Consider the following 24,733-nt stretch of genomic DNA (forward strand, 5'->3'; position numbering starts at 1 on the left):
GAGAGAGAGAGAAAGAGAGAATCCCAAGCAGGCTCCGTGCTGTCGGCACAGAGCTCGATATGGGGCTGGAACTCACAAACTGTGAGATCATGACTGAGCCGAAACCAAGAGCCAGACTCTTAACCAACTGAGCCACCCAGACGCCCCTGAGCATAGCTGAGACAAGGGTGTACCTTCCCTTGAGCAAAAAACAAGAGACCAGAAAAAAGACTAAGTAAATTTGAAGGAAAAAAAAAAAAAAAAAAAAACAAACCAAAGAACTTCTTAATGCATTAATAAGTGCATTAAGGAACAGATTTAACACAACTGAAGAAATAATTAGATATTTGAAAGAGATAGATTAAGTAACAGATTAATGTTGCCTAAGAGAGAACTTGAGAACCGAAAGATAGATAGATCCAAATAAAGAATCAGGATTAATGAAGACACCGGAGACGGAATATATGCAAGAGACATAGAATGTACCAGGACAATATGACAAGAGAGAATGTGGAAGAGGCACAATTTCAAAGAGATCGGGACTGAGATTTTCCAGAATTACCAGATGAATGAATACAAACCTTCAACTATAAAATAAGAAGCCTATTACCAAGTGAAGAACTCTACCTTGTTCACTACACTGGGCCAACTTATAATGAAGGGATTTTCTGCTATTTTAAAAAATTTTTTTTTTCGACGTTTATTTATTTTTGGGACAGAGAGAGACAGAGCATGAACGGGGGAGGGTCAGAGAGAGAGGGAGACACAGAATCGGAAATAGGCTCCAGGCTCTGAGCCATCAGCCCAGAGCCTGACGCGGGGCTCGAACTCCCGGACCGCGAGATCGTGACCTGGCTAAAGTCGGACGCTTAACCGACTGCGCCACCCAGGCGCCCCATTTTTCTGCTATTTTTAGAGGTAATCATGTCATGAAGGTATATGTGGTATTTTTGTAATCTTAGGCTCCTCGGGGTTCAAAAGAGGGTAACGTGAAAACCATTCTATCCTGTTTGCATTTTCTCCGTCCACCAAATTCAGTTTCTTTCCATAACAGTACTTTGCCATTTTTAGTGAAAGTCAGGACATACTGGAATCTAGGCTTTAGGGTAATGTTGAAATCCTTGGAGCCCCTCAGTACAGCTTTTGATACCTGGTGATTGCATAATAAAGCTTGTTGACTGACAATCGGTGCCATCAGGTCAGCGACAAGGAGAGATAAGAAGAAAGCTTCCTGAAAGTTACATCTGAAAGAAAGTAACCTAACAGCATTTTTCCAGACTTTGAAATAAAATTGGATTTAGCAAATAGCATCCCAATACAGATGTCCCCCAACCACAGGAAGGGCTCAGGTTATAGTAAAAACAATCTTAGCTATTATTTGTGGATCATTTACTTTTGGCCAGGCACTGTGCTAAGCATACAATGAGGAGAAAATAGGAATTACTTTATAACCTATTCAACAAAGGTTCTTTAGTCTACATAACTGCAAACAAGCTACTTATCTTCTCTAAATGCATCAATAAATCCTAAGCCTCATGTACTTAGTTATTACCATTGTAATACCAAAAGCTATCACAAGATAAAAATAATTTTATTTCATTTTAACTTAGAAAAATAAACCTCAAGCTATGAAAATTTTTAAAAATTGATGAAAAGTTTGCAGTTACTGAAATCTTTTTTTCTGAACGCAATAAAAACATATATAAAACAAAATGATACTCATGGAGGAATGATCAGAAAAAAAATGTTGTTTTGTTTTGTTTTGTTTTTTTCTAACTTGATTGTTTGCAAACCTGTCAGATAAGGTACAGCCTTGGCTCAGGGCAGCAAGCCTCAAAGTTTCGAGTGCACTGGCATCACCACAAACTTTATAAAAAATGTAGATTCCTAAGCCCAACTGGGAGAATTCTGAGTTAGCAGGTTTGGGCTAAGACCCAGAATTCTGCCCCTTTTGCAAGCACCACAGGAAAATGTGGGTACGTGGTCCAGACACCCCAAACAAAACTCTGTCTTAGGAGAAATAGAGCCTCAGGCCCTCCCTTTCCTACGAACCTTGAATCCTGAACAATTCGAGTTCAACACAGAAGTGATCTGAGTTGCAAGATGCCAGTTTGGTGTGGGTCCCTAAGTGACTGGTCTGGATCCATAATCCAAGGGATAGATCAGAGCTATCCTTCTGGTAAAGTGCTCCTAATTATGAGAGCATCTTTAAGAAGTGAGTCAAAAGCATCATACACTTAAGGAAATCCTTTTCATATGCCTGTCTCCTCCCTCCCCTCCTGTAAAAAGAGAATGGTCTCACCTTTTTATAGTCATTGTGGTAATAGGCCATTTTCTCTTGGCTTTCAACTTCAAATTTAGTTTCAAGAGTGAGAAAGAATAGTTTGGGCAAAACAGATGTTTGTAACATTTTTTATTTGACCTGAAGGGTGAGCGGTCAATATGTTTACCCGATTGCATTACAACCAATTGGACACCAAGGCCTCTCAAAAGTAGAGCACAAAGTTGAATGGCTAAAACCAGAGGTGGAGGCAATACGTAAACATCTTTCGTAGAATATAATTAAATTGCTCTTTAAGGCAACCCTTTGAAGTCCACTTTAGGAAAAGTTTACTTAAGATTGAGAATATTAGAAGTGATAGATCCTAATTTTTGCTAAGACTTAAGGTTTTGTCATTTCTGCTTAATGTGTGAACTGCAAGCATTTGCTTTCACTCACAGAGAGAATAATCGTGAGGGAAAAACATGAAATACATTTAATTCAACCTCTACTTATCAACATGGAGTTTCCCTGCCCACCGAACTTCATAGTACATGATGTTCCCTCAGAAGAGTTAACTGTATATCCCATTTTTCTCACTGGGACTTTTGATGACTTTGCAAACTAGTCAGCACAAAGGCATCCGGAGTCACGCTGGCATGTTGTGACAGAATCACACAATTACATGAGGTTCGCCCCATTCTGAAAATGCCCGAACAGCGAACAGCAGAGGCAAACGGAAACAAAACATCAGAGCCAGCACAGCCTGAGCGAGACCTGAAACTCAGACTCCTCGTCCGGGGGGCAAGTTTCCTGCTGTGGTGTGGAATATAGGTGGCAGATAAAAAAAAAAAAAAATGACAGCCAGACTTCTAAGAACAGCCCTTCCTTTGCTCTTCTTCGCCCTCTTTGGGGTCCTGGAGGCGACAACAATATCGTGCAGAAATGAAGAAGGCAAAGCCGTGGATTGGTAGGTAAATGAAATGGAAGGATTTGTGCATGCAAATAGAAAGCCAGAGTATGGGAGGCAAACTGGATCACTGTAAAGTTCCACAAGGAGTCTTCCTCCTCCCTCTCCCTTCTAAAAAGAAGGGAAATTAAAGTACATACATGGACCAAATATCCAGAGAGGTCCTGAGTGAAGGAACTTCCACCTGAGAAAGCTGCCAAGCAGTGCCTGGTGGACCTGATTCGCTTCTCCCAGAGGGCCAAGGCCGGTGGCCCCAGATGTGGCGGGCCAGTTGGCAGGTTCCTTTCATTGCACTGCACCTTCCCTAACAGGACCCTTCCAACATCCTTTCAGAGATTTGCAAAGGAGAGAAGGCAGATTGCTTTTTTTCTGACACGGGACGTTGTGCCTCTCCTTCTGAGAATAAGAGGGCTTGATCGAACACAGCAGTGTTTGGTTAACCTTGTTTATTAGGGCAGCACAGGAGCACAGGAGTGGGTGGTAGGTCCTTGGCCTCCTTCACGCTGTGGAAGAGACTCAACACAGCATTGCATTATGGTTATGGATTCTTCTAACGCTTTGATCACTTTTTCACTCTTTAATTAGGGTGTTTAGGTTGAGCATTATGATTGGCATCAAGCTTTGTGTAAACTTCAGGCTTGAGAACACAGAGACACGCAGTCTCTCAGCAGTTACTGAGCTCATGCCAGGCCCTGTGCTGAGGTTTGAAAATACAAACATGAATGAAACATAACACTTGCCCTCAAGGAGCTCAATTATGTGGTGAGGGTATAGACGGGGCCTCTAGGGAGCATGAGCCCCCAAACTAGTTTTGAGCTAAGTTTTAAGAACAATTATGAGCTGGTTAGATTTTTTTTTAATGTTTATTTATTTTTGAGAGAGAGAGATAGCAAGCAGGGGAGGAGCAGAGGGAGAGGGACAGAGGATCCCAAGAAGGCTCTGCGCTGACAGCAGAGGGCCCAATGCGGGGCTCAAACTCACAAACGGTGAGATCATGATCTGAGCCTAAGTCGGATGGTTAACCGACTGAGCCACCCAGGCACCCCGTGAGCTGGTTAGAAAAACAAGGCAGATGCAAGGGCATCTCAAGCCAATGAGGGAGCAATGGGGAGGTACAGAGGCAAAAAGCAGTGGAGAAGGTTCAAGAACAGTGTTGCTGGTGCTTCAGGAGAATGGTGGGAGATGGCAGGAGGTAAGCTCAGTGAGCAGTGAGGGCCAGGTCATGAAGGGCTTTGTGTGTTGGGCTGCAGCGTCTGAATTTGACTGTCAAAGGGAGCTACCGAAGACCTTCCAGCAGGGATGTGACGTAGTCAGATTTGTATTTTAGAAAGCTCACTGGTGGTACGTTGAAGGCCAACTGCATGGAGACCAGTCTAGAGTCATGGACTCACAAGGACTTTTGCAGCATTACAGATGAGATGATGTGTGGACCTCATCAGTTTAAAGTTTAAAGACGCAGTAGTAGAAATAAAGAGGAAGGAACACTCTGGGAAAACTCGGTAACAGATGGGCTGAGGGTCGTAGGAGAGAGGGAGAAGTTAAGAAAGACTTTCAGATTGCTGGCTTCTCTGACTGCGTGGATGTGTTCCCTGTCTGCAGGAGAAGAGCAGAGTTGGAGCGAAATATTATAAACTTGGTTTCAAAAATATGGAGTTGGAAGTCTCTGGGATATCTCTGCATTTAGGCTTATCTGGACCTCAGCATAGAGGTGTGGGCTACAAACAGATTGAGGAAACTTCAGAAGATAACTGGAAATGGTTACTCAAGAAAAATGTTTAAAAGCACTAGTTTTCAACTGATACGCCGTGACCCTGATGGTTCTCAAACCCTTCACTGGTGAGCGACCAAATTGCGATCAATACATAACATTTGTTTTTGCTGCAAATGAATGGACACATTACTCAGCAATACCCGTCAGAGAGAATGTTGAGCTGAGCAGATGGGGAGGCACAGTCTCGAGCTGCTACAACTCACTGTGAGAGTAAAAGGGCAGAGCAACATCAGGTCGGCACCAAAGAATAATTTTATGTTTCCTGCCACATGTGAGGACCCTGTTCTGAGAGTAAGAACGCATGCACAGGGCAGGAAAGAGCTCGTGTAAATAAATGGAAGCGTAAGAGTGAATAGAACCAAGTGAATAACATGAAGTGTTTACGGGCAGTGTGAGAGGTCATCGTGTGGTCATAGTGAATGCATTAGAATGTTTGCCTCCTTGTGGGTATTTGATGGTTCATTGTGGGATTTTTGCTATTAGAGGTATTTGGCAAGACCTGGGTGATTTTGCCCTCTGGGGACTTTCAACATTGTCTGGAAACAGTTTTGATTGGCATAGCTGAGGAGGACTACTGTCATCTGATAGGTAGAGGCCAGGGATGCTGCAATGCATAGGACAGCCCCCACAACAAAGAATGATCTGGCCTGAAATGTGACTAGAGCACATTTGAGAAGCCCCAGGGTTACATGATCCAAGAGTGCCTACCTGCCATACGGGCCCAACCGCCTCCCCTCCCTGTGAGATACGCAAAGAAGATATACAAGGAGATAATAGTAAGGACAACAAAATGCTTGCTTAATGAGCTGGTCTTGGCCCTGAATCCTCAATGCAGAGCGGTCTGAAAAACTGAGCTAAAGAACGTGGCCTAGGCCAGAGACTCAAGGGAGCCTCTGTCTACTCTGAAAGCCAAACCCAAATCTCGGACCCAGCCAGCCAACTGCAAAGAGATGAGCGTGCCAAGCACTTGGGGCAGAAGAGAAAAACACATCCAAGGCCTTTCCAGTCCAGGCCTGGGCTTCGTTCTCTCCCCAGTGCAGCCATATGGCATGTGGAAACAAAAGAGAGCCACTGTCAACCTACATGGGCTTCCACAACAGGGACCCTACCCACCCTAGGCCAGTTGATATCTTAGGACACGTCCAGTCAGAGTCACATTCCTTTCTGGGAAGGAGAAAAATAAGGGCGAGAAAAGAGACAGAAATCCTGAGCAAATCCCTTTCCTTAGACTTAGGGAACATAAGTAAAATGATATAGTTAGACGCTTAATACAGTGGCTGTCACCAAAGAAGCTGTCAATAAGTGTTAGTAATTCATAATTATTTCCTTTGTTAGGTTTGCCTTTTATAAGTTACCTAAAAGGCAAGACAAGGAAAGCAGACAGACGGGGCTAGAGTACCTATACCTAGACTCTACAACCAGGAGCTGGAGGAGGAGTAAGCAACTAATGAATACCACCAACAGTGTGTTGGGAAGGACATTACAACAGCTTTATGAAGCATATGCCTCCGAGGTATGTTACAGTTTATCATTCATCTGAATCACATAAAATGCATAAACAGAATCTAAAGCTTCCAAAAGATTCTGACTTCGAACTACCTAACCCCTGATCCTAGCAACTTGAAGTAAGCTAGCACACAATCTGAATCAATCTTAGACCTTCAGGAATATGTCATCAGACTCTACAGCGACGCCAGATTATGGGCACATTCAGCACTATATCCCATAGCATCACCGGGTAAGGTGTGAACTACCTACGTATGGAAGCCTTCTGGCTGCCAAACTCTGCCAATTCACTCCGTACTTGCTGTCTTAGACCTCTAATAGAAATAGCAAGAAGCCCTCTCCCATTATAATGCAATACAGATCAGCAATTAATACACCACGAAGTATGGGTTACTTATGCCATGGTGGTGATGAGTGCTGGGGGCGAAAACGAAGGGTTCCACCTGGTCTTCCTTTTCATTTATCATTTTCCAAGTAGTAGGTTGAGAGCTAGGGCTGTAGTTCGATGCCCTAGAACTCACTTGCCTGAGTGGAGATTAAACCTGCTATCTGGACTTGATCAGGCAATGCGCTAACCAGCCAAAGAGGCATAGGTAAGTAGGCCTGCTGGCTCAATGTGGGCAGTCTCCCAATGATCCAGGCACCATCTGCCGTTCAGTGGCAAGATACTGCTTCCCAACCAGGGGTGACAAGGAAAATCATACAATAATATTCAGTTACACGCATATATGCCTTCCTAACAATCACTGAGAGAGAGGTAAATGTGTAAAATGACTCAGCACTTACGGTATGCTAGGCCTTTACATATGTCAATTAATTGAATTCCAACAATAATGTGTTAGATCCTAGCGCTGCGGCACATGCATATCTGAGTATTTACTCAAAATGTGCAGAGAGCTGTCACTGTGTGCACTAATACTCATGTTTTTATTCGTCTGCCACGAAGACCAGCCTTCAGAGCCAAATTACAAAGTAAAAATGTATTTTAAAAGTGTTTGAGTACACGTGATGGACCAAGCCCTGTTGTAGGTGCTTTTAAAAATTATTTAAACCCAGCAGCAACCCTGCTTTCAATTAATAGATTATTATGTAAAGTCCAAACTGCCTGCAGCTGCTTCTGTTTTCCAAGTTTGGGGATGGAGGCTGGGAGCATAACCCATTAGTGAGAAAATAAACACTTCTGTTGTTCCCTTCCCCACCGGGGAGAGAAAGGAAAGAGCAACATTGTAGAGCCTCTGTCTTTTACCTTAGTTGGGACAGATGGTTCTTACTTTGGCGGAATACAATAATGATCTGTGGAGGCACAAAAGTGGCCCCAGAGCCTAGGAGGGCAAGAGAGCTAAAATGCTCTGCAAAATAAAAAAGAGTGGTTGAAAGCTAGGATTGAAAAAGTATAAGAAACCCAGAGAGAGACTAGAGGCAAGGCCAGGTGGTGATGTAAAACCATTCAATGTTTTGTACCTTCAGTGAAATCTGATCACACATAAGGCCTTCAGTGAGGGATTCTGGGAAGAAAATGACAGGGAAGGGGCTGATTTCCGTGTCTGACTGGCCTAGAGCCAAAAGAAGAGGAACAACAATAGTGGGGACACCTAAGTGAGATCGGGTGTTCTTTGGAAGCTGGGTCTGTGTGCCAGACGTGACAGTGAGAACATAGCTCCCCCACCTCCTGGTCTGGGATTCTATCAGAAAGCAGAATGCAAGATCACAGCAACTGGCTTTAAATCTCAAATGTCAAGATGACCTAGGCCAATATGTGGGTTACATTTGGAATTGTTTCCCTTCTTTTGCCTTTGTCAATAAGAACCTTCCATACACCTTCGTAGTAACGCTTATCAAAACTATATTGTAGTTGCCTGTGCCTGCCTGTCTATATTCCCTGCTAGACTAGGGGCAGAGATTGTACTAGTCTTGTTCAACATCCAGTAGTCAAAATAGTACCCAGCTTATGTGTTCTAGAAACAAAGCTGTCCAGAAGGACATGCCTAGGCCTACCTATCCTTAAGTCCATGGTCTTTCCACTTTATCAGAGAGCCTTTCTTCACTAGGGCTGCCTCCCATTTAACCTTAGCTAGCTGTTACACTCCTGGTTAGAATAATACACTTCGTCTATTATACGAATAAAGCTTCTCAAAGATTCTTCCCAAAGCCCCTTCGCATTGCACGCCAAAGGCACACAATGGCCTCATGACCACATTCAACACCAGCTCATTGAACAACTGTCAGGGTCTTCCAGCAGAGAATATGAATGCCAACAATAGCTATAGTCAGTTGTGAAAATGAGGCTAAGAAAACAGCTTCTTTTCCTGGATATTTCTAAATATAGTAGCCGAGAATGCTACACGGACTATACGGTGCATTAAAAAAAAAAAAAAAAAGGTTTTAGATGACCTCAGATAATTAAGCAGTTGTAAACAACTCAATTATTGGCTTTTTTTTTTCCTGAGACAAAAGAAGAGCCTTTTTTAAGGAGATGAGTTTTCCTTCCTTGCTTTTAATTATGTCCCTGAGATTTTTGTTAATATCAATATTATTGGCTTCAGTAAAAATCACTGCATCGTGACACAAACGAAAAGGAACCACACAGAATAAATACAAGCAAGCTTCCAAAACATGACAAAAGAGATACCATCAAAATAATAGCTTCATTTTTACTCAGAGATTTGGCCAACTGTTTAGAAAATTTACTCATATTTTGCCTTACCAGAGGCAATCCAATATCACACATTCAATTTCACTGCTTTTTCTAAGCAGGGAAATATCAAGCAAGAAAGGTGAAGTGACACTAAGAAATGAATTGAAGGGAAATCCTCCCCTGCAGGGAGGTAGTGGGAGCAGAGAATGAGGAATCCTGATTAAACACAAAACTATGACCAAGCTGTGAAGCACAACGTAGGCAGAGGAAAGCAGACCCTGACAGCCAGTTCTGCCATGGTGCCTATATCAGTGGAAAAAACCCAGGTGTAATCCTAGGCCGATTGTTCCTACACAAATATGTGTTCCTCAACAAATATTTAAGTACTCCTTTATTATACAGTGGTTGCCAAATGAGAAACGCAGGTCCAAAACAGCCAAGAGAAATAGGAATAGTACCTTCACATGCACATCATGATGCACAGGGCCCCTGTCACATAGGATGAAACCATGCACGGTTAAGAATGGACTTTCTGTTCCCTCCCTTGCCTGTCACAGAATTCAGTCTGATGGGGAAGCTGTCTATTAGGATAATGGATGATTTCTCATGTGTATTAATGAAAGCTCTGTATTGCAGACTGGGTAGCTGGTAGAAATGTTGCGAGCATTTATGAGCGTAAGATTTACATCATTATAACCCTAATGTGCTCCTGCAGAATAACAACACAGCCTATCTAATATACAATGATGGAGTCCCTACATCTGTGAATTACAGCAGAAAGTATGGACACACTAAAGGTATGACAAAGGCTCTTGGTTTGTCTTTTCTACTGGAAATCAACATTCTCTTAAATATTCTATCTTGAATATTCTTTTTTTTTCCACACTGAAAAGATAGCTTTCCTTTTTAATGGTTTATTCTGAGCTATCAAAATTCTTGATTTCTATATCACAGGTTATAATTATATAATTTCACTTGGAAATCTCCTTTTCACAAATTCCACTTTATTTCTTAACATAAAAATATATGCTCTATAGCAGAAATCCCAGAATTCTACTGGGAATACCAGCCAGTCTATATAGTGTTTGTGTGTGTGCACGCGCGCGCGCGCGTGTGTGTATGTGTGTGTGTGTGTGTCTGTGTGTACACATTTCAGTTAAGTTCATTGAGGTATAATTTCCATAGAGTAAAATTCACTCTTTTTAGTGTATAGTTACTTTTGAAGTAAACGTTTTTGAAAAGTACTTTTAATAAAAAAAAAAAAAAAGGAAAGTACTTTTAAATATATTTTTTATATTTTGGTAATTTTTGTTATATATAGTTAATATATTTTAAGAATTTTATTATAGTAATTTTTGGCATTTTTCTATAAACTATGTATATGTATTACTTAAAAATTCAAAATGCCAGTAAGCAAAAAAAAAATCTGTAATTTTAACACCCATTAGATAATCGCATTAATCCTTTCTACTCACTTTTCCTATAATATGTACTTTAAAACATTTTTATGAAACTATTGTAATGATTATCTTCTACCGTTTTTCTTTTTTTTAACGTTTTTTATTTACTTTTGAGACAGAGAGGGACAGAGCATGAATGGGGGAGGGGCAGAGAGAGAGGGAGACACAGAATCTGAAGCAGGCTCCAGGCTCTGAGCCATCAGCCCAGAGCCCGACGCGGGGCTCGAACTCACGGACCGCGAGATCGTGACCTGAGCCGAAGTCGGATGCTTAACCGACTGAGCCACCCAGGCGCCCCTGTTTTTCAACTTCATAGATCATGAATACTTTCCCATGGCAACAAATATTTTTCAGAAGACCCCAAAGTCGGGGCGCCTGGGTGGCTCAGTCGGTTAAGCATCCGACTTCGGCTCAGGTCACGATCTCGCGGTCCGTGAGTTCGAGCCCCACATCAGGCTCCTCACTGACAGGAGGAGTTCCTTTTTCTCTCTCTCAGAATAAATAAATAAACTTAAAAAAGAAAAAAAAAAAGAAGGTCCCAAACTCAAATGGCTTCAGAAGCAGGCAAGTGGATGTCAGCAAGCCAGGTGGACTAAACTAGCAGGGAACTGAAGAACCGGAGGGTGCATGTTTGGTGAAAAGGTACAGGTAGTGCTCAGGTTGCTTTGGAGGGATGCGATTTTTCAGGAGATGTTGAAAATTAGCATTTGTGGAAAATCTCCCCAATTTTTAAATGTTGGCAATGAACGCAAAGTTTTAGAAATATTCTCTGAGAATAATAATATGTATCTGCAGGATAGATTTGGCCAGTAGGCTGCCACTTTTGCCACCTCCAATTAAGAACGTAATTTGTAATGGCTGTCAAATATCATGAGTAATGAAAGCTTTTTATTTAGCCAAGTTGCCCTCCTGATGGTCCTATTTGCTTGGAACACAGCAATTTTGGTAATACACCACATTCTCCAAACTCTCCTCTAACAACCGCCAACCACCATTCTCCCCCCACCCTGTTCGTTGCTAAAAGGGCTTGGGAAAAAGACCACAAAGGGAACAGGACCCCATGTCAAGTGCAGGAGTTCTCTTTGGCAACAGGTGCCCTGACATCCGGTGGCACTGGTACCAGGAGGTTAGGATTTCAGGCCAACAGTACATTCATCTGGGCAGAAGAGGGCCCCTGAAGGTCATCCAGCTCTGTTTGGCAACAGAACATTGGACGTTTTCCACCTGGACACAGGGAATGAGAGACCAATAGCGTGCTTTCTTCAAGTGTGTTTTTTGCAAAAGAAATAACTGGCAAGCATGTGGTTTCCACTCTAACAATAAGGTAAACATGAATAATTTCATATTTGCATGGTCATATGCAAACTGGTCTAGTCAGTGTACCAGAACTATCCCGATTTATTTATAAACACAGAAATAGTCACTGATGCCTGTTGGGTAGGATTCATTTTGCCATGTCACAAAATGAAAATCTTTCTGTTTCCTTCCTTTCCGTTTTCATGTCATTTTGCTCTAGAAATTTTCACTAAACACAATTAACTGGGTCATTTTGGCATGGCTTCTCTTTCATTCTCTCTGTCTCTGTTTTTGGACTTGTGGAGTTGATTACTCTTCTACACATAAGTGACCATCAGTGTCTTACAATGAACTATCGCAAGTACATTTCTTCATTTGATACTTTCTCTTTCAATTCTTTTTCAGCTGGCTTTTGAAAACAGCTTAGCTGCTTAGCGGTAAAGATAACTCATTATGTGAAGCTTACCAGGTGACTGTGTAGTTTAACAAGGTCAAATTCCAATTTAGCAAATTTGCATTCCGCCAAAACAAATTCTCCTTGTGGTTTCAACACGAAATTCCTCTTAACTCTTCACAGGGTGGCTGTCCTGGCTCTCTTTTGTGGTGGCTTATTATCAGTAATGGGGCAATGTGATGTGTGCCCAAGTTAGTTTTGAAATCTTTGAAAAGCAAGCATGATCTTTGTGATTATTAACAGAGTAAAATATTAGCCTGAAGTACAAATGGGCTTAAATGTTACAGCTTTGAACCCTATCTTTTTTTTTTTTTTTTTTTTAATTTTTTTTTTCAACGTTTATTTATTTTTGGGACAGAGAGAGACAGAGCATGAATGGGGGAGGGGCAGAGAGAGAGGGAGATACAGAATCGGAAACAGGCTCCAGGCTCTGAGCCATCAGCCCAGAGCCCGACGCGGGGCTCGAACTCCCAGACCGCGAGATCGTGACCTGGCTGAAGTCGGACGCTTAACCGACTGCGCCACCCAGGCGCCCCTGAACCCTATCTTTAAAAGGAGCTTTGTTTTTCTAATTTACCTATATTAATTGTATCTTTGGTAGGTTTACTGCTGTGGAACCGAGTGCAGGGATTTTGGCTGATTCATTCTATTCCCAGATTTCCTCCAGCTCCTGAAGAAGGCTATGATTATCCACCCACAGGGAGGAGACATGGACAATCTGGCATCTGCATAACTTTTAAGTACAACCAGTATGAAGCAATAGGTAACATTAGAGTATGTTAAAAAAAAAAAAAGAGAGAGATAGCAGTGTTAAAGAAGGGATTTGGAAATATATGAATAAATTTATTACTTCATCCGTTTCTCTATTCATTAACACTCTGTTACCTAGATTCTATTAGATTCTAACATGGGCGTTGCCATGGTGAGACCTTGAGCAGATTCACTTACTAGACCTTTGTTTCCTGATCCACCAAAGAAGTCTTTGAAATTGATCAGGGGTGGTATTTTCAAATGTCTAGCGTGGCCTGGCAGGTAACAAAAATGGGTGAAACAGGCAAGCAACGCTGCTTGGGCAGTGGGGACAGAGACAAACAGGGATGTTGACTCTCCCCTCAAAAGCCTCAGCTCTGCAATGTGGCTCTGCAGAAAAGCAGACCTAATGGTTACAGATCTCCATACTTTTCAAGAGAAACTAGAAATCTAGGGTGGGAGGATGTGAGAGAGTTGGGAAGAGAATATGATCTCAATCTTCTTTTAAAAAAATAATTGTGGGGCACCTGGGTGGCTCAGTCAGTTGAGCTTCTGACTCTTGATTTGGATCAAGAGTCTCACGATTTGTGGGATCAAGCCCCACATCAGGCTCTGCCCTGACAGTGTGGAGCCTGCTTGGGATTCTCTCCCCGCTCCCCCCACCCTTCTCCCGCTCACACACGGGTGGATGTGCACTCTCTCTCTCTCTCTCTCTCAAAATATAATGAAGTAAATAAATGTGCTGACTACATGTTGCCTGTAGGCCACCAACCTGACAGCTCCAAGTCAGATGATCTTCCTTTAAGATCCCAAGCTGGAATGGCCAAAAATACTCGGATTTGGAAAACTATGGTGGGGGAGAAGGAGAGTAGGAACACTATTTTATCAGTCACTTTTTACTGAGGAGGCTGCTAAATTGTGGTAAAGAGTGATTTACCTCTAGATATATGAGGTTTAGAATATGTTTTTCATCAAATTTCCATCTTATGGCAAGGATTACTGAGGCTCTCACCCAAGTTAAGTCCTAGTTTAACTAATTGAGTTCCTGTAATGTTTATAGAGCTGAATAGCATAGAGATTAGCTGTGCATGCTGATGAGTTGATTATTCTTTAAGCTGGATGATCAATACATGGGAGGGCTCTACTTTTGTATATGTATGTTTGCAAGAAAAAAACATATGGTCTCCAATGCCAGACTGCCTAGGTTTGAATATCAACTACAAGCTTTATAACCCTGCATCTGTGACAGAAATTCTCTATTAATTCATCTATATGAAGAGGATAATGACAAAAGAACTTACTTAATAATATAATTGCTATTAGGATTGAGTTAGTACACCCATATAAAACTTGTGGAATAACGCCTGGAAAGTAGGAAGCACTCAATAGTTAACTCAAGGGTTAACTATTTCAACCAAAAGTGATTTGAAGGCTATTGGCTTAAAAAAGAAATACTTTTGTTTTTGTTTTTGTGTTTTTTAATTCACACAAGATCTATAGTATCAACAAGTATTTCCATCTGTATCCTAATTCTCAATTTTTCTTTGTTCCTCCATTCAGATTCTCAGCTCTTGGTCTGTAACCCAAACATTTATAGCTGTTCCATCCCAGCCATCTTTCACCAGGAGCTCGTTCATATGGCCCAGCTGTGCTCCAGATCCAGCTCATCAGAGATCCCTGACCGGCACCTCACTGCACTTCAGTCAGCCCGGGGCCAAAAATTCCTCCATTTTGCAAAGTCTGGTTCTTTTCTTGACGGTATGAAAGACCATGATCAAACAATATATAACTCTGCTGTTGGACTCACTTTGGATTGTATAGCAGAACTATTCTGATTATTTGGGGATGGAGAAGTAGAAGAGAAGGGAGGAAAAAGGAAGGAAAGGGAAAGGGGAAGTCAAATTAGTCCAAACATTCGCCTGCTCTGCTTGAATAGCACAATTGCTGATCCAACCATGGAAATATCTCACAACCATCCAAGCCAGGAGTCAGTGAAAATTTGCAGTCCCCAGCCTCTGTTGGGCACAGGACCACAGTTGTCTCCTCCTTTTTTCCATTCCCTAAGCAGCTATTTTAAGACTCTTTTACTCTCAAGTCCTTTATATTACGCTGCCTCCTCATTCTCAGCCTCTCTTTTTCCTTCATAGAGAGAACAGAGATCACCAGAGAGAAACCACCTCAAGAACACACTCCACCCAAAAAAGTATGGGGGTTCCTCAAAAAATTAAAAATAGGAATATCATGTGATCCCATAATTCCATTACTGGGCCTTTTCCCAAAGAAAACAAAAACACTAATTCGGAAAGATATATGCAGACCTATGTTTATCGCAACATTATTTACAGAAGCTAAGATATGGAGGCAACCCAAGTGTTCATCAATAGATGAATGGATAAAGAAGATGTGGTGTGTATACACAATGGAATATTACTCAGCCATAAAAAGAATGAGACTTTACCGTTTGTGACAACATGGAAGGACCTAGGGGGTACTATGCTAAGGGAAATAAGTCAGACAGAGGAAGATAAAACCATAGATTTCACTCATATGTGGAATCTTAAAAACAAAACAAATGAACACACAAACGGAAGCAGAAACAGACCCATAAATACACAGAACATACTGGTGGTTGCCAGAGGGGAGGGGATGGAGGGAATGGGCAAAATGGGCAAAAAGGAGTGGGAGGTACAGGCTTCCAGTTTGTGGAATGAATAAGTCATGGGATGAAAGGTACAGCAGAGGGAACATAGTCAATGGTATTGTAATTGTGCTGTATGGTGACCAGATGGTGGCTCCACTTGTGGTCAGCATAGCATGACATACGGAGGTGTTGAATCACCATGTTCTGTACCTGAAACTAATGTAACATTGTGTGCCAGTTATACTTGTATTTTTAAAAATGACTAAAAAGGGGCACCGGGGCACCTCAGTTGGTTGAGCATCCAACTCTTGATTTCAGCTCAGGTCATGATCTCACGGATCCTATGAACCTTGTACCTATCGAGCTCTGCACTGATAGTGTAGAGCCTGCTTGGGATTCTCTCTCTCCCTCTCTTTTTGCCTCTCCCTGGCTCACTCTAGTACTCTCTCTCTCTCTCTCAAAATAAATAAACATCTTTTAAACATGACTGGGGCGCCTGGGTGGCTCAGTCGGTTAAGCCTCCAACTCTTGGTTTTGGCTCAAGTCATGATCTCACAGTTTGTGAGTTCAAGCCCCGCATTGGGTTCCATGCTGACAGTGTAGAACCTGCTTGGGATTCTCTCTCTCCTTCTCTCTCTCTGCCCCTCCCCTGATCCCTCTCTCTCTCTCTCTCTCTCAAAACGTAAATTTAAAAACATTTTTTTCAGTGACTAAAAAGACCATACACACACACACACACACACACACACACACACACCCTCAACAATCTTATCTGTTTTTATTCCTTTTCACGAGTTTCCCTTTATCCCAACAGAAGCAGTGCACCTCTTGTGCCTTGGAACCTATCCCAGTCTCAGAATACTTTGATTCAAACACTAGATCTCTTCTCCCTCTTCTACTTCAATTTTCCCACTCTATAAGCTTGGTCCCCTTAGCACACAAATATTCCTAAAAATCTTCCCTCAATTCTAGATCCCCTATATCTCTGTTTTTTTCTTTTCTTCCAAATTTCTTTCTAAAAGTCTCTTCAGGGGGCACCTGGCTGGCTCAGTGGGTTAAGCATCCGAGTTCAGCTCAGGTCATGATCTTGTGGTTCATGGGTTTGAGCCCTGAGTCAAGCTCTGTGCTGAAGGCTCAGAGCCTGGAACCTGCTTCAGATTTCATGTCTCCCTCTCTCTCTGCCCTTCCCCCACTAATGCTCTGTCTCTCTTTCTCTCTCTCTCTCTCTCAAAAATAAATAAACATTAAAAAATAATTTTAAAGACTCTTCATGGGCTTTCACGTGCTCAATGCTCCTTCACTGTAGTCTTTGCATCTCTGTCTGTAGACACGCCAATCTCTCCCCAGTCACCAGTGACCCTCTTAGTTGACCTCACTGTCTTCCCTCTTTCTTGCTACCTTCCTTCCTTTTATACTAGATAAAATTTACTGAATGCTTACCACTTGCCAAGCCCTGTATTAGGCACTAGAGATCCAAAAATCAACAGGACAGAAATAGCCTCTGCAGAATTTGGCACTGTTAAAACCCTTTTCTTCCTGAAACACTCTCCCTCCCTGATTTTTGGGAGTGTGCAGTCTCTTGGTCTTCTTCCCACTTCTCTTAAGTCTCTTTAACTAGGTCCTCCTCCTCTGCCTACTCCTTAGGTGACTGGGTTGCCACGTGGTCTTCCACTCTTCCTTATCTCATTCTATATACTCATTCTATGCAATTCCAATAAGCTTTCAGGCGATTCTCAAGACCTCTGGACTGACAGAGCCATCAGTATTCAATAGTGGGTGGGACATTGCTACCTGGGGGTGGTATAGCCATGCCAAATTCAACGTGCCAAACTCATCATTATTGCCCACAAATCTATTCTTTTTCTTATATTCTGCAGAGTCAACTGAGGACTCTAGATCCCTCCTTTTTCTTTACTGCTCTAGCAAGTCATCAAATTCAATCAGTTCTAGGTCCTTAGTAACACTCACATTTATCTTTTCCTCTCCAAACTTTATGCCACTGCCTTAGTCCATGCCTGTGTTTATTGTCACAATTATTGTGACAACCCTGTGTTTTCCCTATCTCCAATCTAATACACCTTTCTCAATTCATCCTGCACGTTGCCTCCCAACTGATATTTATGATCAAAAATCAGTTTCTACTATCAGTTTTCCACTAACATTTCTCTAAAAATTCTCCCGTTGAGGGGCGCTTGGGTGGTTCAGTCTGTTGAGCATCTGACTTCGGCTCAGGTCACGATCTCATGATTCATGGGTTGGAGCCCCACATTGGTCTGTGTGCTGATGGCTCAGAGCCTGCAGCCTGCTTCGGATTCTGTGTCTCCCTCTCTCTCTGCCGCTCCTCTGCTCATACTCTGTCTCTCTCTCAAAAATAAATAAACATTATTTTTTTTTTAATTCTCCCTTTGATTTCAGGAAAATCCAAACATTTTGGCATGATGTGCAAAGAGCCCTTGAAGCTGGCCCCTGGTTACTTCTCTAGCTTCATTCTGTCTAAAGATCTTTTCAAGACAAAAGCATATATTGCTCTCTTGTTTGTGTGGAACAGAAAACATTTTTAAACGCCAATATCACCTTAGTGATAAGAACTTTTATTTGCATAACACTTTAGCACTAACAAAATGTTCTCCCATCCACTATCTCAATTATGTTGTTATTATTGTGCTCGTGACATCCATATATCAGGGGTGAATGATGATTTCCATTGCTGAGGATATTTTCAGGGACTTATCTAAGTATAAATACTAACCTCACTATCTTTCTCCCTGTAAACCCTAGACATCTTTGCAGCCTGGATGGCTCAACGGTTGAAGACGCATTTGCTAACAGAAACCTGGCAGCGAAAGAGACAAGAGCTTCCTTCAAACTGCTCCCTTCCTTACCATGTCTACAATGTCAAAGCAATTAAGATATCTGGACACTCTTATTTCAGTTCTTACCAGGATCATGCCAAATGGTGTGTTTCCCAAAAGAGGACCAAAAATCGCTGGACCTGCATTGGAGACCTAAATCGGAGCCCATACCAAGCCTTCAGAAATGGAGGATTCATTTGTACCCAGAATCAGCATATTTACCATGCATTTCAAGGATTGGTTTTGTATTATGAGAACTGTAACTAAACTTGGTGAAAGGACATATGTACCATTATTTTCAGCACTGACAATGGGTCTTCTTCCATTAGATCCATTCTTTATATACTAAAAGCCTGTGAGTATACTTACAGTCACAAATCATCAAATAAAATGATTTTCTACCGTGGTCGCCATTTTATCTTCCATTTAGTGAAAATTTATCTACTTGGCAATTATATGCCGTAAGCATAAATCATTATACATAGCCAAGTGAGAATTGAAGAAACGGAAGAAAAAAATCTTAACTGCTCATGGATTGACTGAACATCTCCTAGATTAACTTCATCTCCCTCACAAAGACTTCTCTGACTCTTCTACTCATCCCTTGTTGAAGAAAAAAAATCTCTCTCTGTACCTCATGCTACTCAGTCATATTCCTCTTAGAGTTCTTTCACTGGTTTATGGTTAAGTCTTATTTATTATTCTTGCAGTTGCTCCTTACTAATCATATGATCTTAGGATATTCACTTGAACTCTCTAAGCCTTATTTTTTTCGTCTATGAAACAATGTGTAGATATGTTTAAGCACCTAGCACAAAGCCTGGTGGGGTTGACACTTAAAAATACTGGTGGAATTTGAATATGAATCTCCCTCCCAAGTTAGAAAAGACAAGAGGAAGTTTAGAAATGAGTAATATTTTTCAAAAAAAAATTGTTAAGTCAGATTAGGAGAAAGAAGTAAAACAACCCACCAAATTGGGGTCAATAAAGAAGCCATAATCAAATCTAACAATCTTAATTCTAGTGTGTTTCATTTTGGGAGTTCTTATCCCTAAATATGACTATTATATAAATAAACAGCAATAAACTCGTATTAAGAACTAACTGCTTAAGAAAATTTGAAATATAGTTCTCAATTTCAAGAAAATTGCAATTTAACAAAAGAAATCACAATAATTAAAGCAACATTTATTAAGCATTTACTATGTATTAAACAGTCAACCCACATCTTCTTATTTGATCTTCATAACAATGCTACATAGTAGGAATCATTATCCCCATTTTACTGACAAGGAAACTGAGGTCTACAAAGCTTCAGTAACTTACCCAACATTATAGAAGGTCTATCTGACCTCTAAGGCTATGCTCTTTACTTATAGTCCAAGAGACAATAAATGAAAATGATGCAATATAGGATAATATATATATATATGATGTCTTAATACCACCAAAATTCATGGGACATGATGGCACTAGTTCAATGAAAAGCAGAGAAAAAGCTAAGTTTGTCTTCCTGTCGGAAGCAAAGATAAGCTAAAGAAAGGCCTGTTGAATACTAGCTAGCTAAATTACATGCTTGAATGTATGAAGAAATTTGAAAAATATGTTTTATTCTCACATAAAGTATCTGAGTATAAATAATTCCAATAAAATAGGATTAAAAGAGAAACTAAAAATATAAGATCCTGGGGTGCCTGGGTGGCTCCATCAGTTGAGCATCTGACTCTTGATCTCAGCTCAGGTCTTGATCTCAGGGTTGTGAGTTCAAGCCTCACTTTGGGCTCTGCTCTGGTCAGGAAGCCTACTTAAAACAAACAAACAAACAAAAAGTACAAGATCCTGACTTTAATGGTGAAAGGGGTCATATCTTAATCCAACAGCACAGATAGGAATTAATGAAAATGAAAAAAAGAAAGCAAAGATCAATTGAATAAGAAATTCTATTGGACTGAAAATATACACTAAGGTATGAGCTTCCCCCAAAAGGTAAATCCAGTCCTTCCAGAAAAGTGGTTTTATCTCAAGCTCAAAAGAAGAATCTAAAGAAGAGGAGAATCAAAATCAGAATCTGTACAATAAAGAGTATAAGAATGTGACAGAGAGAAAACAAAGAAGTTGCTGGCCCACTGGCAATGCACACTAACGATGTGCTTCCCACTGAAGCGGAGCAGAGAAGTGACTAGACCTTCCTTGAGGAAGGAAAAAATGCTGGAAAGGAATTGAACAGCCTCAGTAGTTCAAGAATATCAAATACTGACCTTGGGAGGAAAGAATGTGTCTTGCTTGGTGTTGGTAGTTCCTCTAGTCATTTCTTCTCCTCTTTGGGAGATAAAATAGTGTATTTAACCACAAATTAACCAAAAATTGATTTAGCTGAATGAGACTCTTAGTAAATGTCCAAATATTTGAAACTGTGTCAGTACTCTTTCTTATTCTTTCCCATCAAATCCTTCCTATGGCTTCCTGTGAAAGTACATTTACCACGCCGTGCTACAATTGTGTGTAGCATGATTGTGATGTGCTAGAAGCAGCTACAACAGACTAAAGAAACTAGTATCACTATCTTTCTCAAGCATATGCCGAGGCTTGTTACCCAGTCATGCTGATTCCTATAGAGACACTGGGGAGTATCTTCAGAATTATAATATCATTGGAAGGAAACTGAAACATTTGAGATTATAGGGGATGTTTTCATTGATTCCCTTTGGGAGGAAGAGGAGGATATGGGAGATAACGATGAATTAAATTTAAATTCTAAACCATGGTTTAAAATACTGGAATTAAAGACTCATGTCTAAGATGGGAGTGTGCTTTACAAACAAGTGTTAGGTTGTGTTTGGCTGGAAACTACCTAATGTAATTCCAGAGAAAAGAAATTGAACACAGAAATAGACATATGGCAATAATTAGGGTGGAAGATGGCAATCCTGACATCGAAATTCTAAATAATGTCTGCTGTGCCTTCCCATCCTGCTTAGGTGTGAGCTTCTTAGAAAAGCTATTTTCCCCAGTCTATATCATGCAACCCTTTCCTCTCCAGCTCCAAATGACTGGACTGAGTGAGCTTGTGACACAAAAGAAAATCAGCCTTATGGCATTCCAAGGCAATATGATTCAGAGAAGAGTTTGAAGTAGGGGTATCAAGACTGAGTGTTGGGGTATGAGCACTTGATCTGGAGGGTCATGTCCATTGGAGATCAGATCACCATTGTCTGCCTTGTGCTTGCTGAAGCAGAGAAGGGTGCAAATTCACCTCAAGATCTAAGGAGCACAGAATGATATCAATTCCAAATGTCCAGATGTCAGATGAGTTCCTTGTGGAGCCCAGCTCTTCTCCCAGTCCCATATTCTATGACATATGACTCTGTTCTCCCATTAACTAGCCCATTTTTAGTTTAAGTTGGCTTGAATACGTACCTATTTCTTGCAGGCAAACAATTCTCATCTAAGTTATATAGAAATAAGAATGACAGTTATGAATGTAGTGTCAAATCATTTCAATTAAAATAATGACTGAGAAATGGGTCATTAAACAACTCTCAAAGTTCCACAATCTCAGATGTTTTACACACTAACACAGAAGCTGGGTTACAAAGGAGGTGCACTTGAGATTGTAGCACGACATGACAAGTGTACATTCACAGGAAGAATTAGGAAGGATTTGGTAGGGAAGAATAAGAAAGAGTACTGATTATAGTTTCAAATATTTGGACATTTACTAAGAGTCTCACTCAGCTAAAACAATTTTTGGCTAATTTTTGGCTAAATACACTATGTCATTTCCCAAAGAGGAGATGAAATGACCAGAGAAGTTTCAACTCAGAACCTAAGACTTGCAAGCAAGGAGGAGTTCGCTGGTGAAATGAAAGTAATGGTGCCCCAGGAGAAAAGTGTCCCCAGATGATCATCAGGGAAAGAAAAGTTGAATGTAGTTCAAGTTTAGATAGTATGAGATTGAGGTACAGAAAATAATATGGTTCCATGGCAAAAGATTCTAAAAGGATATATAGCTCAAGAGATTGAGAAATCATCAAAAAGAAATTCTGACTATGTGATTTCTCCATGAGGAAGAAAGGGAGAGAACAATGTAATTACACAGCCTGCTTTCTACCAATCTCCTCTATAACAGGTACATCTAAAACATGGGAGAAAAAGCCCACTGAACAAGAAAAATTCTTTAAAGTGGCACCAATCTGTTCACTGAATTATGTGAAACTGTACTATGAAACTTATTGCAAAAAAATGCTAAGGCTAACAAAAAAAGTTTTGTACTTACATTTAATCACAATTTACATTGGAATTAACAGGAGTTCGTGAATGCCAAAAACAAAAACCAAAACCTTTGTCTTTTTATTTCTGTCTTTTTGGTAAAGATGCTTAGTTTGGTATTCAAACTAAAAAGGTAGAAAAAAAAAAAGTGCTCAGGGAGAACTAAATCCAGACCTCTGCAAAGCAATCTTAAGAGAGCACACAGCTCCCTACAATGAGTTCATGTTTCCAAGCTCAACAAATCACAGTGAAAATGACTGAAAGACCAGAGAACATTAAGTAAACACAGAAGAGAAGACAGACAAATGTCACTTTAATATACAAAATCAGATGGAACATGTGTTCTTAAACATAATCCCCGGAATGTTTCCGTGTGCCTCTTTAAAGGGCCAAATTTTAAGCACTTACAAAGCCATCAACTAGACAACCTGCAGGTGTGAGCATGCACTAGGTTCTCTGTGGGTCATTTCCCTTTTCTACAAAAGTTCTAAGACCAGTGGATAATAAGATTGCAATAGGTATGATATACTTGAGCAGCAACAAAACAAAGGTCGCTCTTGATATCCTTATGGTCAAGATGACAACATTGGGTGAATGTGAATACAGTCCATTGAACTTATGCATTATTCAAAGGGTGGTAATAGTGGATTTGTGTCAGTGTGAAAGGAGGTTAATGGTGTTATATCCAAGCACTTTTCCCAATTTATTCCATCAAACATACTCTGTATTAGATCCTGTGATGAGCAAAAGGAACAATGAAGAAGACAGTCTCTGCCCTTATAAATATTATACTTAAGTCTCTCCTTAGCCTTGCTCCATAAACATTTTTAGATGAATTTGGTGAGTATTCAGAAAATACATTTATTAAATTGGTACATGACCAGCAGGTAAAAGGAATAGCAGATCCAGCAGATAAAATTGCCTCCCAAGGGTGAAAGGCTGGTGTAATGGGTTAAACCAAGTAATACTAAACACAATAAAGGTAAATATAAGACTCTTCCCTTGAATAATAATAATAAAAAAAAAGGGGGGCACCTGGGTGGCACAGTCGGTTAAGTGTCCGACTTTGGCTCAGGTCATGATCTCACAATCTGTGAGTTCGAGCCCCGCATTGGGCTCTGTGCTGACAGCGCAGAGCCTGGAGGCTGCTTCAGATTCTGTCTCCCTCTCTCTCTGCCCCTCCTCTGCTCACGCTCTGTCTCGCTCTCTCTCAAAAATAAATAAATATTAAAACAAATTAAAAAAAAAAAAAAACCCTGCACGATGGCCATCACAGAGGTATAGGCTGAGGGGAGGTACAGTTTAGTAGCAGATGATATAGAAAACGATCCAGGGTTTTGGCCAAAAAGTCATTACAACTGGCTGCAAAGAGAAAAAGAAGCTAATAAAATCTTGAGATGTGTGAGTAGAACATGTATTAGAAAGGATAAGGAAATAGACAACCTCTATCATGTGTTGGTGACCTAGATAATCACTGTTATAAGGAATACAGAGTGCAGGATGAGTAGAAGACGTTGGCCAGAATAGTATAGTTCCTGAGACAGCAGAAAGAACAGTGGAAGGAAATGGGAATGTCTATCCCTAAAAGGACTCACTGGGGACAGGATAGATTTCTTCAAATATATATTCTGTGGAGGATAGTCTACATTTGTTCCCTATGACATTTAGAGGCAGAGTCAGGACAAAGGAATAGAAAATAGAGTGAGCCATATTCAGCTCAAATTAAATACAAGCTGTGTTATCCAAACCTCTTGCTTTGACCCATGAGCTCTACAGCATATACCCCAGGCTCACTCTCCAGCCAGTCTCCCACCTTTCCCCCACCCACTCACTGCACTTCACCTACTGCCATTCTTCCTCTTCCTCAAACTCTCCAAACTCACCCCCATT

The 24,733-nt window shown here is 40.9% G+C and overlaps 2 protein-coding genes across 2 annotated transcripts in view; one reads left to right on the forward strand and one right to left on the reverse strand.

The window, feature by feature from the left end:
- Nucleotides 1–2,389, reverse strand: part of LOC115521620 (uricase) — a 32,891-nt gene extending 30,502 nt beyond the window's left edge. Inside the window, exon 1 of the mRNA XM_030326960.1 lies at nt 2,282–2,389. Within this exon, the coding sequence (XP_030182820.1) occupies nt 2,282–2,389 (108 nt within the window). The remainder of the gene's footprint in view (nt 1–2,281) is intronic.
- Nucleotides 2,390–2,966: 577 nt separating this feature from the next.
- DNASE2B (deoxyribonuclease 2 beta) lies at nt 2,967–18,967 on the forward strand. The gene is made up of 6 exons (XM_030326958.1): nt 2,967–3,209; nt 6,316–6,493; nt 9,837–9,918; nt 12,933–13,094; nt 14,642–14,839; nt 18,501–18,967. The coding sequence occupies exons 1-6, from the start codon at nt 3,097–3,099 to the stop codon at nt 18,839–18,841; spliced, it is 1,074 nt and encodes a 357-aa protein (XP_030182818.1). The 5' UTR covers nt 2,967–3,096; the 3' UTR covers nt 18,842–18,967.
- Nucleotides 18,968–24,733: the final 5,766 nt, after the last annotated feature.

This window comes from Lynx canadensis, chromosome C1 (assembly GCF_007474595.2).
Source record: "Lynx canadensis isolate LIC74 chromosome C1, mLynCan4.pri.v2, whole genome shotgun sequence".
In the NCBI taxonomy this organism is placed as follows: Eukaryota; Metazoa; Chordata; class Mammalia; order Carnivora; family Felidae; genus Lynx; species Lynx canadensis.